This window comes from Solanum stenotomum, chromosome 9 (assembly GCF_019186545.1).
Source record: "Solanum stenotomum isolate F172 chromosome 9, ASM1918654v1, whole genome shotgun sequence".
NCBI lineage: Eukaryota > Viridiplantae > Streptophyta > Magnoliopsida > Solanales > Solanaceae > Solanum > Solanum stenotomum.
Window position 1 is genome coordinate 11,882,369 of NC_064290.1, and position 16,563 is coordinate 11,898,931.

The 16,563-nt window shown below is 32.5% G+C and overlaps 1 protein-coding gene across 1 annotated transcript; it reads right to left on the minus strand.

Moving 5' to 3' along the window:
- Window positions 1–4,525: 4,525 nt before the first annotated feature.
- Window positions 4,526–10,088, minus strand: LOC125875773 (2,3-bisphosphoglycerate-independent phosphoglycerate mutase). The gene is made up of 10 exons (XM_049556805.1): window positions 9,931–10,088; window positions 9,659–9,839; window positions 9,427–9,554; window positions 8,780–8,930; window positions 8,402–8,605; window positions 6,920–7,344; window positions 6,422–6,614; window positions 6,236–6,331; window positions 5,642–5,797; window positions 4,526–4,974 (listed from the first exon to the last, which is right to left on the minus strand). Exons 2-10 carry the CDS (start codon window positions 9,818–9,820, stop codon window positions 4,810–4,812), a joined length of 1,680 nt encoding a protein of 559 aa, XP_049412762.1. The 5' UTR covers window positions 9,821–9,839; window positions 9,931–10,088; the 3' UTR covers window positions 4,526–4,809.
- Between the last annotated feature and the right edge of the window lie 6,475 nt (window positions 10,089–16,563).

The following is a 16,563-nucleotide window of genomic DNA, read 5'->3' on the forward strand; positions in this document are numbered from 1 at the left end:
AGCTAGTACATATGTAAGTGTATTTTATTAATTTTATTTAATTTATGATTTTTATATATATTATACATGTAAATTTGCATACAGATGTCATCATGCGGTGACTGTGATAGACATCGCGAGCATCTTGGAGTTAGCTAGACTAAACAGGCTAAGAAGAAGAAGTCTAGGAGACCGATAGATCCTGAGGATATTGCAGGATCTATTTCTTCTGTGCCAGAGCACATCAGCCATGATACTCATTTATTTGCTGTTCCGTTTGGTACGGCGGATCCTCGACAATGTTATCCTAATTATCGTCGACCAATCGGTGCTTTATCTACTTCACAGGCATTGCCTTCACGATGCGACGATGACCTACCTTTACAGGCTATTCGTCGAGCACGACCCTTATCAGCAGGTACTCCATCTCCCACAGGTACATCTCCTCAGTTATCTACCATGAGGCTTGGAGATTCTAGTAGTGAGCAGCCAGATGCTATGGCCGGTATGCCTTCATTGACTCAACGTTTTGTGCATCCTGTTGTATTACCCTCGTCTACAGCTACACCTAGTGCTACACCACATGATGCGATGTCTGCTCTAGCTCCTGGCCAGAAGGACAGACTTGGTAAAGTCATGATTGAGCCGAATGGATCATCGTAAGTTTGTTTTGTTATCTATTTGTTAGTTTATTTTATTTATTTCTTATACTTTAATATATTATTCATGAACTAACATATTTATTATGTGTTTTGCAGGTGGCATCCTGCAAAGGATGTTGCCCGGGCTTTAAAAGAGTGTGTTAGAAGACTTTATACACAAGCTTATCACTCTTGGAGCGAGATTCCAAACAGTATACGCTAGGCGATGTTTAATAACTTTAAGGTATATATTTTTTAGTTAAGTTTAGTATACTTTACTTTTTTTACTATTGATTTAATTAACGTTATTCAATTTTTTTCAGACTATGTGTACTTGGGAGTCGAGGTACAATTTGGTCATTGGGATTACATTTGAGAGGAAGGCATCCGCCAGACTGTCTAGCTGGCTAAAGAGCATTCGGGATAGTGGTGAACGTCCCGGTTGGATGTTGCCTCATGTTTTTGATGAATTGGGTCAGTATTGGAACACAGACAAGTTTAAGGCAATATCAAATCAAGCCAAAATGGCTAGAGACGGTCTTAAAGGTGGTTTGTTGCACACCGGAGGTGCAAAGACGGTTGGAACAATTGCACGAGAGATGGTAAGTTCTAATTCAAACTTTTAAATAAATAATTAGTTGATACATATATATCGTTATAAATTTCAGTTTTTATTTATAGGAAAATGAATTGGGACGCACTCCCATTGAACCAGAGGTTTTCAAAAAGACTCATGTCAGGAAGAAAGAAAATGAGTAGGATCCGGATGTGTGGGTGGAGGAAAGGGCCGAACAAACTTTTGTAAGTTATTTAATATGAATAATATATATCAATAGTGAATATATTTATGATATGTATATCTATTGATGTCAATATTTATATTTAATATGCAAAATGACTTTCATAAGTACGTCGCTGAGAATCTAGATAGTTCGGTTCAATTGACACCTGAACTGTCCACTCAGATTTGGAAAGAAAAAATGGTAGGGGGGACACACAAGGATAGATGCTATGGTCTAGGTTCTCGCAATGATGTTAAACGCCTTTAGTCAGGCTTAGAAGGTATTGGATCGTCACGTCAAGCTGAGGCACTTGACGGTGTTCAGATTGCTGCTATGTCGGATCAAATAGCTAAACTTACAGCGGCACTAGCAGAGTCGGAGCGGAAAAGAGTAGCTGAACAACAAAGCATGAGTGAGACCGTTCAGCAAATCAAAGAACAAGTGACGAACCTCGCTCGTCGACCTACTACTTTGGCTCCCGATGACACCGACGACAAGAGTGATGAGAATGATTATGTAGATCTCACTCCCTAGTTTAGATCTCTGGACATTTATGAACTTTTTGAAATTTTAAAACGAATTTTGAAAGACTTTATAAGTCTTTAATTTATTATTTAGATACTTTTGAATGTTATTTTAAGTTTATTGTTTTATGTTTTGTTTAGATTGTTTATAATTATGTGTGTTTGATTGGGCTGAATAGTGTAGAATTGAATTGCATTTGCAGATGGGCAGCAGAAGCTGCGAGCTGCTACTGTCAAAAATATTGCAGAAAAAGCGACGGACACGTGGTTTTGTCCGTCGCTTTTTTGGGTTTTTAAAAATAAAATTTCCAGAAAAGCGACGGACAGTGTCCTTTTATCCATCGCTTTTCTGGGATTTTCAAAAAAATAAATTTCCAAAAAAGCGACGGACTGCGTCACCCTTTAGAAATTAAAAAAAAATGAAAATTAAAATAAAGCAACGCAATCTGTCGCTTTTTTTAAAAAGAATTCAAAAAACAAATAGTAAAAAAGCGACTCAGTCCATCGCTAAAAGAGACGCAATCCGTCTCTAAAAGCGACGCAGTCCGTCGCTTCTTTTAAAAATGACGTTGTCCGTCGCTTTTTAGCGACGCAGTTCGTCGCGTTTTGAAAAGCGTCGAGCTAAATAGCGACGGAAGTGACTGCGTCGCTTTTTCGTCGATTTTGACCAAAAAAGCGACGCAGGCCGTCGTTTTTTGACAATTTTTTAGTAGTGTTAGTAGCTTAATACCTTCATAGTTATTATAACTCTGAATATCACTCTTGTTCTTGTAAACTGAAATCATAGTACTCCACCTCCATTCCTCTGTTATTTTAATCGTCCTAAATATGACATCAAACAACTCAATTCACTTCATGTTTATTTCTTGTGGATTCTTCCAAAAGTTCACCGAGATTTCGACTGGCTTGGTCTCTCTTCTTCTTCTCGTCTTACAAATAACCCTCTTAACCTTCACAACTTTTATGCATCTACAATACCCAAATCTATATGCCTCTCAAACTACTCTAAGGCCTCATTTGTTTGAACTTAATGGAGGTCTGAATCTTAATCATTCAGATTCAGCCCATTAAGTGTGTTTGGTTTTTAGGTCTAAATCTGAATGATTCATATTCAGCCCATTAGGTCCATTTGTTTCTTTTTTTCAAAACGCCTCTTAATGGACCTGAAAAGGTCTGAACGGATCAAATTTGCAGGAGAGTCTTAACACCATTCAGACTTATTTAATAATTTATAAAACAATACTGTATCGGCTCTTTCCGTCTTTGCGTGACTTTTTCTCGCACAACTACAAACTGTGTTCCTCTCTTTTCTCAATCAAACACCAATTTTTTCCTCTTGAACTGGTAAGTTTTCATAATCTTTACATGTATTTTTTTTATATTAATAATTTTCTTAGGGTGTATTGATGTTTGTCAAGAACACTTGTTGCAATAATATTTTTAGTGTATTGATGTTCATCAAGGTTTTTGATTGAAAAAAAAACTATTAATAATTAAAAATAATAACTATGTATACATATTTGAGGTCTCTTATTAGAATTTTGTCTTAGGCTAATAATTTTATTGAGACTCTTTGATCATCAACCCTGCTTGGTAGATAACACTAATATATTATTGTTGGTAAATTAGTTAGTGACAAAAATAATGAAGCTCCTAATAATTCTCCATCCCAATCTTCAGTTTCAGTTGGAAAAAAATGTTTTGGAGAAGAAAAAAAACTTATTCATATGAATTGGAAATTGATGAGAAGATGATTACTGCTCTGAAGTTATTGATTAAAAAAAATTGTGCACCTACAGTTGAAGAATAAATGAAAAAATTAGATAGACTTGGATGGGAAGAGTCATTATACAATACATGTGTTAGTATATTTTGTGAAAGTGTCCGCTAAAAAAAAGAAATATTGACGTTAGAGGTTCACAAGTTAGAGAATTGGATTAAGGTTATTGGAAAAAAATAAGATTTCTTTAGTTTTTTCTAATTAGCCAAAATATATGTTAGGCGTTGATAATGTGATACCTTACTTATTATTTTTCGACTGGTATCTATCATACTTATTGAACTTTTGTTATTATATTGTGCTTATAAAATATTTTTTATTCGTGATTTTTTATATGTTATGCTTGATGATTATGATATTTTTTTGATCAAAAAGTACTATTTTTTGTTGAAATGAATTTTTTATAACATGATATTAATATAATGTTTGATTTCATATGCACATTCAATTATTGAAAACAAACAATAATCATACAGTGTTAAGATTTGGAGACCACATATTAATATTCAAATCTGTATTCAAATCTAAACGCCTAGCTCTTAATGCAAACCTTATATTCAAATTTATAGGTCTTAATCTTTAATGAAAACAAACAAATGAGGCTTAACTCTCCTAGCACGATATTCATGTTCCTCTTTTCATTCAGACTTCTAACTATTCCTTGGAAGCTGGAGCTACCATTCCACTGAAAATCTTGAACAAGGGGCTATATAGTTTTTAGCTCTCTAACCTATGAATTCTGTAATATAAATTTCCTTTTCTCCCCACATCCTTCCTCTTCTTTTTCAGATCAAGCTTTAAGAAAAAAAAAAAAGAATATAGAGCATCAAACAGCTTACGTATTTCTGCCACATATAGTGAAAGATTACGAATTCTTGTTCTCCAAACAAAAACTCGAAGTTATGCCTTAAAAGATTACAGGGTTTAACATGAACAGTATATCGCACTCTTCCATCATAGCATCACAAGGCCATGTGGTAGAATGTCAACTTCTGTTAATATAAGCTCAAAAATGTCTTATTCAGATAAACAGAAAGTGTAGAATGCGGTCATTATCGCTTTCCCCTTGCGCCAAAACTTCAACCCTAAGGTCTATGAGATATCTAGTTGTCAACAACCTCGATCAAGGTTGGCTCGTAATCGCTAGGTGCCTCAAATCCGTGCAGATTCATAAAGGTTGCAGCCACATTTGCAAGCCCACCGGTGGGGAGATCTGTGCGGAATCTCACACCAGGTAAGAGTCCAGGACCACCAATTGCAATAGGAACCTATAGAAGAAAAACGAGAATTATCGATTCAGAAATCATTCGACGAACCAAACCAGCAATAGGATAGCATTCATAACCATCAACTCTCCAAACAAAGTCAGGCTAGTACTTTTGATTATGTTAAAAGTATAACTGATGGATAAAAGCTCTAAGAACATGCTCATATGTTTACAAGTTGAGCAAGAGACTAAGCATGTCCAACAAAGCATCTACATCACTTACAAAAGACTGACTTGCACCAAAAAGATATCAAAAGAAAAGACCTATGTTTAAGGCTAAGTATGTCTTCCTTTTTTCCTTCAAAAATTTGATGATACCTTTTCTAACCAAACACTCCACCAAATAACAGCTGGTATAGTGTTCAAATGTTCTCAGATTAGTAGTTGAAGTTCTCATGAATGAACATAATCCTCAAATTTCCCAACCACAAGTACCCTTCTCCTTTCCATCCCTGTACTGATTCTGACATCTCTTTTCTCCCTATAGGTTTCTGAAGTACCTAGAACTGATGTACCCACTCAGGATAAACTAAATAGGTGTTCTTAAAAAACTGCTGGAAGAACTGAATAATGCATGATTTTCTAGTTTTCTACATCTAAGAATGGTGGCAACGAACTAGTAATATAAATTTTAGGTCTGCATTGCTAAAATTGAATGAATTACTTACAGGTTCAAGAGTGTGAGAAGTGAGAATCTGAATGTTTCCATTCTTGTCAAGTAATGGCTCGCCCTTCTTGTTTCTCTTGACCATATCCTCAGCATTTCCATGGTCAGCAGTAACTAGAAATATTCCACCCACTTGTTCAATAGCTTCAAGGATCATCTGCAAGAAAGATGAGTCACAACCATTAGTGACATCAATGACAGCCATCTTGATAAAATATGTTGGCACGAAGATGTCATCACTTAGCCTGAAAACTATCACTCACTACACAGATATCTGAAGTACCTTCAGAAATTATGTGAAGGATTGAATCTTAAGAGATGTAGTGAATGCAACTTAGAGTTTCAGTAGAATTTGACCCAAAAAAATTACTGCACATGACCAGAAATGCATGCTTCAGCCTCAAGTTCAAGAACTTCAAACCCATATTGGTTCTATGCTCCAGTGATCAAGGCATGAAGTATCTTGGTAAAATAGAAAAGCATATTGATAAAAAAGAAAAGCATCATGGAAATCATTTCATCCAAATCTTGCAGCTCAACCAAAAATAAGTGGCACAGCCTCTAAAACTTAATTGATCCAAGGAAGCACTATTACCTTGACGCCGTCATCAGCAGCCTTGCAAGCTTCAATTGTTGCTTTAATGTCACCAGTATGCCCCACCATATCACTATTAGGTAAGTTCACCCGTACCTAATAAAATAATTCAGAAACCAGGGTAAGCTTGCTATTTAAAAAGTCTTCTGAAAACATAAACACTCACAAAGCAACATCATATATTACCTGGTCAAATTTGTGGCTAAGGATAGCATCCCTAGTCCTTTCAGCAATCTCCAGTGCCTTCATTTTTGGCTTAACATTAAATGTAATCCCACTGTCACTTGGAATTTCCACATACTCTTCCAATTTCTCGTCAAAATACCCAGAACGGTTTCCATTCCAAAAGAAGGTGACGTGACCAAATTTAACAGTCTCACTGTGGAAACAAGTATCAAAGTTGTTAATACTCGTTCAAAGAAAGTTCAAACTCTTATATATTAGAGGTTTCTTCTTGCAGTATATTTTATTATTTAGAATGGCATATTTATCTTCCGATAACCTCTTAATTCACTATTTTGATTAATTTTTTTAATACTAGAGGCTGGTTGACTTCCAGACTTTACAATGTTAATAAATATAGCAGAAGCCTCTACAATAAAATCAGACATTTTGAGCAATAAGCAATTTCTTCAGCAAGGTATACCAAACAAAGGCACCAGAAGAGATATCACATCAACTCACCTGCAAGCAAAAGTCCTAACACCATTGCGCACTAGATACTCCCCAGATGTCCGGTCAATCTCTGGAGGAGAAACAAGGTATTTGTTTGGAAGCTTCAATTCACCATCATATTGGAGCATACCAGCATAATGGATTTTAGGGATTCGTACACGATCAAATTTGTCAAAATCTTCGTATTCAAGGGCCTTTGCAAGCATGACCATACGATCTGCTCTGAAGTTGAAAGTCACAACAGCATCACCATCCAAAATAGGCCCAACAGGCTTTCCATTATCATCAACAATCACAAAAGGGGCCAAGTACTGATCACTGGCATTGGGTTCCTGCCTCAACTTCTTAATTGCCTCAACGGGATCCTTGAAGTGGTGTGGAGCCTCACCAAGAACTTGTGCATCCCAACCTCTTTTTACGACATCCCAGTCATTCTGCATTAAAGGAATGACTCACAATTAACCATAGGACATGAAGAATGAAATCCCATATAGTTTGTTTTAAAGCAAAGAAATTGGTATAACTAATTAACAACAGTTGTGAGGGAAGAATAATACAAGATACTACAAGCCTGAAGCATCAGGTCAACTTGATCATATTGATCTGCTCAAAGTAGAAAGAAGTAACCGAAGAAAAAAAAACTCCGAAAGAATCAGAAGAACTGTTTATTTCAAAAACAACAGAACACATCTATGTTGAGGTAGTATGTAGTATGGTGGTGCCCCAAAAGTATTTGCATCTTGGAACTCTACTTTTTTCCATTTTGATAAGCAACTATGTGTTTACGGTGTCTGTCAAGAATATTATTAAGTAAAAAAGTGTAATTGAGGATGATACTGTATATATCACTTAGATCAGTTAGGAAGATTGTTAGTATATTAGAGGATCCTATGATGTTGGCTCTGATTATATCCTATTTTAGGACGTTCCTATACACCACTATCTAAACTAAGAGAGCTTCATGTTGTTTAGTCCAAGGCGTACCGCGTGTTTAAATGTCCCACATCAGGTGCGGCAATGGGTTGTAGTCTCTATAGTTGGATTTTACCTCACTTCATGAGCTAGCTTTTGAAACTGAGTTAGCCCCAATTTTCTTTAGGAGACAACAGCTGGTAACAGACATGAAATGTTGATTTTGGAAAGAGTAGAAGGGGTACAACAACAAACAACAAACAACAAAGCTATGATTGGAGTGTGATGAGTAGAATTACTTCTTGAGCAAACAAATTATGACAGCAGACAGCATCAACAAAAACTTATTCTGATTATCTTATTCCACATCAAAGACATACTCAGTCAAGTCAAAGAAAATATAACTGGACAAAATTCTATCAAGCTAATTTTAACCAAACAAGTCAATGGATTAATGAAATGAAGGCTGCTCTATGCTTTATGTGGGGCATTAGAAGTTTCAAACAGTATTAGGTGCAGGAGCCAACATTATTGAAAAGAAAATCTAACATGGTGCACATCTAAAAGCCACAAATTTACCTCATAACGATCCATGGTAACATACATGCGACCTCCACCAGATGCAACCCGGGCATCAACACCTTGCTCACGTAATTTTGCTAGATCATTCTCGAGGGTCTCCATGAAGCCCACACTAGAACCATCCAGAACATCACGTCCATCGGTGAGGGCATGGACACGAATTCTTTTGGCACCACGCTCAGCAGCACCTTTCAGCAACAACTGCAACCAAAAGCAAGATTACATGTAGCATATCTTTTGGCATTAGAAAATTTGATTAATTAAATTCAAGGGAAAACAGAACTTTTTATTGATTTTCGAAATGAGTGACAACATTAGGTATCTGCAATACGTAATCAATCATGACACTATTTGTTTAAAAACTGGCAGGCGTACCAGCAATTGGTCAAGCCTGGAGTGGACACCCCCATCACTCACGAGACCAATAAGGTGCAGAGTTCCTTTCTCAAAACATTCTTGAACGTATTTGAAACCTTCTCCATCATAGATTTTCCCAGAGGCAAGGGCTAGGTCAACAAGCTTTGCACTGCAAGGAAACACATTAGAGACAATAATAAGCAACTATCTACACTTTTGGACAACAAAATACAAACCCGTGTTAAAATAGCTTCCCTAACCCAGAGATCGCATAAAATCATCTGGAATCAGGCAAATAAAAAAAGAGGTAGTCGAGCACGATTGGTGCTAGAACTAGGAAGTCCAAAAAAAATTCTATTTGCACTCTGATGTGGGAGTAGTACAAAGGTACAGCAACAGTGGAGCCAATAAAGGAGTGAAAACAATTAAGGATCTATTTGTTTACTAATATATTGATAGGAAGTATGGACATAGTAATAACTTGGTTGCATTTATTATACTACACTAAAACATTAAGCAACCCATTTTCCAACAAACTTAACAGATAAGAATCCAAAAATAACATTTCAAATTCAACACCCTACAAGATCTCTCAATAAAAGTCCAGTAAAAGATGATTTTTTTTTCAAAAGGCAAACAAAAGATTATAAGAAAAGAGCTCATACCCTTGAGCAAAGATTCTTCCAGCACCAAGAGCATTGTGACCAACTTCACTGTTACCCATATCATCCTCTGTGGGAAGCCCCACAGCATTTCCATGTGCCTTAATCAATCTCCAATGTTCAGGAGCACCCTATAATTAATTTTAACAAAGACCCAGATAAATAAACAAGTCATAAATCCATAAAGCAAGAATCTTTAACAAAAAAGAAGGAAATCCAATCCAATCCAATAGACCTGCTTGAGGGAGTCCATAACAGGAGTTTCAGCAACAGAGATAGCGTTATACTCATTAGGTTTAGCCTCACCCCAACCATCCAAAACAATAACAGCAACAGTCTTTCCTTTAGGAAGCTTAGGATGGTCCTTCAATTTCCATGCATCTCCTGAACTACCCATATCTCAGATCTTAAAAATTCTTCACACAAAAACAACAAAAAATTAGTAAATCAATCAGATCTACACAACAAAAACTTCAGCAATTTAGAGAAAACAGAGAGAAGAACTACCTTAAGCGGTATAGAAGAGAAGAGAGAGCAGAAAGGTGTGTAGTGGAGAAAACAATGGAGGAGTGAAGGAGGGGTCTTTATTGGATTGTTGGGCTGAAATACCGGAGGCCTACACTTGTTGATATTCAAAGAAAATCAAGAATATTATAGAAATTGAAAAAAAAAAAATGGGGAAAGTGAGATGTGTTAGGTATTTCATGTGAGCTTGCACGTGAGAATCTAAAGATGCATGACTTGTGCACCAATATAATATAAATGTCATTTGGTAGTTGATTTAGACGTGAGTTATATGGCATGTATCATGTATGTATTAGGTTGGTGTATATATCAGGTACGGATAAATTTTACTCTTATATAAGTATTAAATTTTTTTATTAGAAGATAAGTTAATTGTGTATAAGATTAATTTGATGTTTGATTTTCTACTTAATAACTTACCTAATTTGCTTAGCTCGTTTTGTCACGCGGAGGGCACGAGCTCTTGTATTTGCGATACGGTCTAAACATTTTCAGACAGTAATATTCTACCAAACAATCTCAATAGAATACGAGAATCAAACTAACTAATGTTCGATGTAAATTTGAATATAAAACCTTTTTTTAAAATATTTTTTTTGTATTAAAAGACTACATGAAAATACTACAAATTATAGTAATTAATCGTTTAAAATACTATGATCTTAAAAAAATATTTATTAATTATTCGAAAATAAGACAAATAAATTGAAATATCGAAGTTGTTAAAACTTTTACGTAAGTTTAAAGAAAGAAAAAAACATTCCGGGCGAAGAAAGAAAAATTAAAAACGGAAGAAAAGAAAAGGTTAAGAGGAGAATAGTGAGGCATCACTTATAATAAAAATAATTATTAAAAACTGAATTATTGGTTTAAGTCAAAGGGGAAAAGGATTTTCTTTGATAAAAAAAAAAATTAGGCGTGAATAGTGATGAATTATGTTGTTTTTTTAGAAAATAATTATAAAAAAATAAAAAAAACTAGGCGTGAATAGTGATGAATTATGTTGTTTTTTTAGAAAATAATTATAAAAAAATATATTATTGATTGATGTTTTGTTTTTCTGTTTTTTTATTAATAAAATAAAATTGAAGGAAGGGATATGCTAATATGCCAAATTAGTTATGCTTAAAGTGATGTTTTGAGGCGGCTTGGCTCACCTTCGGGCCGTGGCGTGGTCCGGCCTTCCTTTGGGTCTGGATTATTTTCTCAAGGTAATAGACATATAACCCAATCAAGATCATTATTTCAAGTATAATTAAAGCAGCGGTGTACATAATCGAGCTGGTTTCAGTTTTTCAAATATCAAATCAAATTATTTGTGTTAAAATTTTAAATTTATAAGTCAAATCAAATTAATAACACTCAAACATTTTGGGGTTTTCAACCTCGAATTTTTTTGGATTGATTTAGGTTTTTCAAATACAAACCAAGTCATTTGTGTTGAATTTTTAAATTTTTAAATTAAACCAAATTAATAAACCTCGGTTTTTTCATTTTTAAAAATTTTTCTAGTAAAACATTTATATAAACATATAATTAAATTGTGCTCCAAATATTTCTTTGACCATCCACATTATAGATTAATTATCGAGTTTTTTTTATTTTTCAAACGATTTAAATTAATTTGTTTTATGAAATTCAAAATATATTTAAGTTATTTTTATGTAATTTTGTCACCTTTGGAATCTTAAAATAATATATATATATATATATATATATTTAATTAATATTAAGAAGCTTATTAATTAATTTATATTAATTCATCTTATTCGACTCAATTTAGCTAAGTTTGCAATCGAATTGGACATTTTCCTAAATTGCAAAATTAACCAATTCTATTTTAGCTGAATTTTGAGACAAAAAACAGGCCTAGAGCAACTCATTACTTCCACCATAAATTAAAATTAAAATTATGATTTTAAAATATATGATGCAATTTCTAATTTTCAATTTAAACCTTTTTTTAATTTGAATTTCAGGATAACTATAATTACACATAATATGCTTTAGGAGATAAAGTTTAAATCAACAGTCTCTCATTCACATCCATATATTTTTTAATACAATTAAAATTAAAATTTAATATCTCCAGTACATACATTGAGTAAATCTAATATAGTGATTGTATTTCATATTTTTACACAAAATTTATACAATAAATAATATTTTGAATCTTTTAATTTTGAATAAAATATATATAAAATGTATCAACAATTTATTTAATCTTATGATATCAAATATTTCATATGGAATATTGTAATTAATAAATTATTAACATAATTTTATTATTCAAACGACATAAAAAGAATAAAGTACAAACAAGTAAAATTATTTGAAGTATTTGATGTTTGATCAAGATAACATAATTATAAAATTAATAGTATCCTTAAAGAATGGCAACTTAATATATTATAAAACTAAAAGCGTAGTGTGTGTATATATATATATATTAATACAATAAATTAAAGGGAAACTTTTGCATATAGCCACTCAAAAATAGTTTAATTACGCTCCATAACTATAGTTTGCTAATTACGATTAGTAGCTACATGTTATAGGGAGGATAGTGGCGAGAGAGATTGGGAGAGAGAACAGAGGCAAGCGAGAGAGGGCAGAGAGTGGGAGAGAGGTGAATTGTATATGTATATCGTTTAGATAATTGTGTATATGTGACTGATATACATATGTATTTGTATATCCGGCGAGCAAGATTGGGAGAGAGAGGAGAGAGGCGAACGATATTGGTAGAGGGAGGAGAGAGGAGAGCGAGAGAGGGAAATAACATGTAAATTCGTAGGTAAGTTTATATAATTCACGTGTTTTTGTATAATTAAGTAATACAAAGTCTGGAATTATACAAATATGATAAAACTCGAAATAATGAATTGATACAAACATAAATATATGAACTTTAAACCGTTATACAAATTATATTATACAAATTACATTATAAAAATTATATTATAAAAGTTTGAAAACTACACGTTTATACAGACTTGAACAAGTTATACAAAAAGTATTGAATGTATATAGTGATAAAAATGAAAAACCAAAGGAAATCATCGTCATATACAAAAACAAATCATCATATACATATACAAATCAAACGAAGAATTGTTAGTTGTGAATTATACAAATGTGGCGAATAATACAAATGTGACTAATTATACAAACTCGAAGTCAGCTCACGTAATTAATGATTAATGTTAGTCGTGAGTGATAATCATAGCAAATTATAGCTATAATGACTAATTAAGTAGTATAAATTTGCTTAACCATGTAATTTTAGCTAAATTAAATTGGGCACTAATAATATTAATTTAGTATGCTCAAATAAATAAGTTAATTATTTGTATTATATTATTATAATAATAATAATAATAAATTAAATATATTACTAAGTGCATAATATATTTTGTTAGTTATTTTTAATTATAAAATTATTACATTTTAAATCATCCGCGCAATGCGTGGCCATGTATATTAGTATAAATAATAGTGCAGGCAAGTAATACTTGAGTCGTGCTGGGCACTGTCCTAAAAAACTATTTCAACGATGTAAATTATTTCCCCATGGTTAAATAAGTCTTTCCTATTTAAATAGAGGATACAAAAATTAATAAATTAATTAACATCACCAAGTTATTAGGGGAATAAAGTAACAAAGCCAAAAATTTAATTAACTAAAGAAGCTAAAAGAGAGAGAGACAGAACGAGGGTGAGAAGAGGGAGCAAGAAAGTATTGTAGTATTTTTGTGATGATTATTATCAATTGGGGAGATGCTAATTTATAGGCTAGAAGAACTGTCTTCTCTTTGACAAGTGTCAAGGGAGAGGAAGGTGGCATAAGCAATGGCATACTACTGCCAAGTATTTCATTGGTGCCATTTTCCCAAGAAAGAGAACTTAAACACATTATTTACTTGGCTTGTCAAATACATATTAAAAAAAAAGTTCTTTTAGGGCCTGTTTGGAAAGTCACCTAGTAATTGGAATTGGTGTAATTACTAGGGTAGTAATTACAAGCCTAGTAATTACACTGTCTAGTAATTATACTGACTTATTTGATTGTCACAGTGTAATTACACTGTAATTACTCATGTCTTGTTTAGATGTCACAATTAATTACATATGTTCTATTTGGAAGCACAATTGCAATCATAAAATTATATTAGATTTAAAAATTATACTAGACAAATAAAAAACTTTATAAATGACATTAAATTAAATATTTAAGATATATATATATATATATATTTTAAATATATTAATAAAAATAAACATATATTCTTTAACTAATATTATGAAAAAATAATTGATTTATATCTTTTCAAATTAATATATTTAAATTGAATGGATCATAAAAACTAAAAGTATGAAGTTTCTACGAACATCGTGAAATGCATGTTTGATAAAAAGATTAATATATAAATAAAATGCCATAAATTATTAAATGTTTGACAAAAAGATAATCTATCAAGTCTAATTAAAAGATGACGTGCAAGGTTGAGAACAAGAAGAAAATGAAATATTATATAAAAAATAAAAAATTAACTTTTAGAATAATTATAAAAAAAAAAAAGAATTTAAAACAATAGAATTAAAAAAAAATTAAAAAAAGAAATTAAAAAGTAATCAGTTGGTAATTACATCATGTAATTACCAACAATTCACAACTTCTGCCTAGGGCTGGCAAGGGGAAGGGGACAGGGACAGGGACAGGGACTGGGGGACGGGACGAAGGGGGACGGGATGGGACGGGGGACTCCGTGACCGGAATTGGGGGAATAAAAATTCGTCCCACTATATATATGGGATGGGATGGGATTTGGCGGGACGGAATGAGACGGGACGTGAGATTTTTATTTTTTTTTATATGTTTATTTATTTGTATTGAAATTATATGTTATTGAATAACATTTTTAGTGTATTTAGTTAATTAGTTTTCAATAACATTTTTAGCTAATAAAAAATGCTTAAGTTTTCAAATTTCAAATTCAGTTTCAAATTTCAAATTCAGTTTCAAATTTCAAATTCAATTTCAAATTTCAAATTTCAAATTCAATTTCAAATTTCAAATTTCAAATTTGAGAAGTTCAAATTTCAAATTTGAGAAGTTCAAATTTGTATTTTAAATATTTTAAAAGAATTTAACTTGAAATTTCAAATGTCAAATTTCAATTTTTAAAATTAAGTATTTTAAAGTTAATATTTTAAAATTAAAATGCAAGACAATAGTTATATAAAAAAGACTTGAATAAAGCCTTTAAATTTATTCAATAAAATCTAATTGCAACTTAGAACTTAGAAGTTACAATTTACAAATATTAGTGGAGTAACTAATCTACACAACCACCTTCTAGGAAGGGTTATGTTTCAATAAATTCTCATATGTAAAACTAATATTTGTTACAAATATTAGATGAGTAACTAATTTACGTAGCCACCTTCTAGGAAGGGTTCTGTTTCAATTAGTTCTCGGATGTAATCTAATATTTGTATTCTCCTTTAAAATTCAATTCTAATTGTCGCATCATATCGACGGTAACATCCTCCAGTGTTGGCAAACTTGCTAGAAACTCTTGTGACTCTAATTCATCATCACTAGATCCAATTACCGCTCCAAGCTTCTTGTTTGGAACTTAACCTTGGCAAATTATGATTCCTCCTCTCGGCGTTGACCCAGTCTCTAAATAAACTGATGTTTCCAAACTTTCTTCCGCCAATGAATGTCTATGATCGCCAAGTTGAAACCTTGCCGCACTAAAAGCAGCCTCCGATGCAACTGATGAAGCTTGAATAGCTAGAATATCACAAACCATTTTACTCAAAATTAGAAATGCAACGCTCCGCCTCCTCCACCATGCTAATAAATCTTCATTGTCATCTCCGTCTTCCACTATTTCTAAAGATTGATTAAGATATTCTTCAAAATCATCACGGTTAGTAGAATTAAGACCAAGAAAATCTCGCATATAACTTGAAATTCGAGCTTTACTCTGAGGATTAGAAGTTTGATCAACTTCTCCTTGAGTATTTCCTATAGTTATATATTTTTTATACAAAATTTTTGCTTCTACTTTTATGCTAGACTTACACAATTCACAAGTTGAATTTTTTTTCGGTAAAATTTCTAAAGTATCATAAAAAGTGTTAACAAGTCCCTGCACACCTCATAATTTACAGTCAAGATGAAGTAAAGTAGCAGTTAAAAAAATTTGAGGAACTTCTGTCACCGGACTAATAGGTGTATCTTCTAATTCCTCTTCTCCTGAACCAACTTCTACTTCTTCACCTGAATTTTCATCAAGATAAGGATTAATATCACCATAAATTTGTTGTAAAATTTCATGATCGAGTTGAGCATTTGAATCAATATCATAAGAAGTATCATCAACATAAGTAGAATCATTTGTATTAAATCTAACTCTAGACATTGATTTAGAAGAAGTTCCACCACATTTACTCTTATTTTTTACCTTACTATTTTTTTTTATTAAAATTAAATAATTTACTAATGTCACTTGGTTCTTTCTCTTTTCCTTTACCGGTATTTTTTTTGCTAGAACTCATATTTAATTATATGTAAAGTGTAATATAAAAATAATAATAACA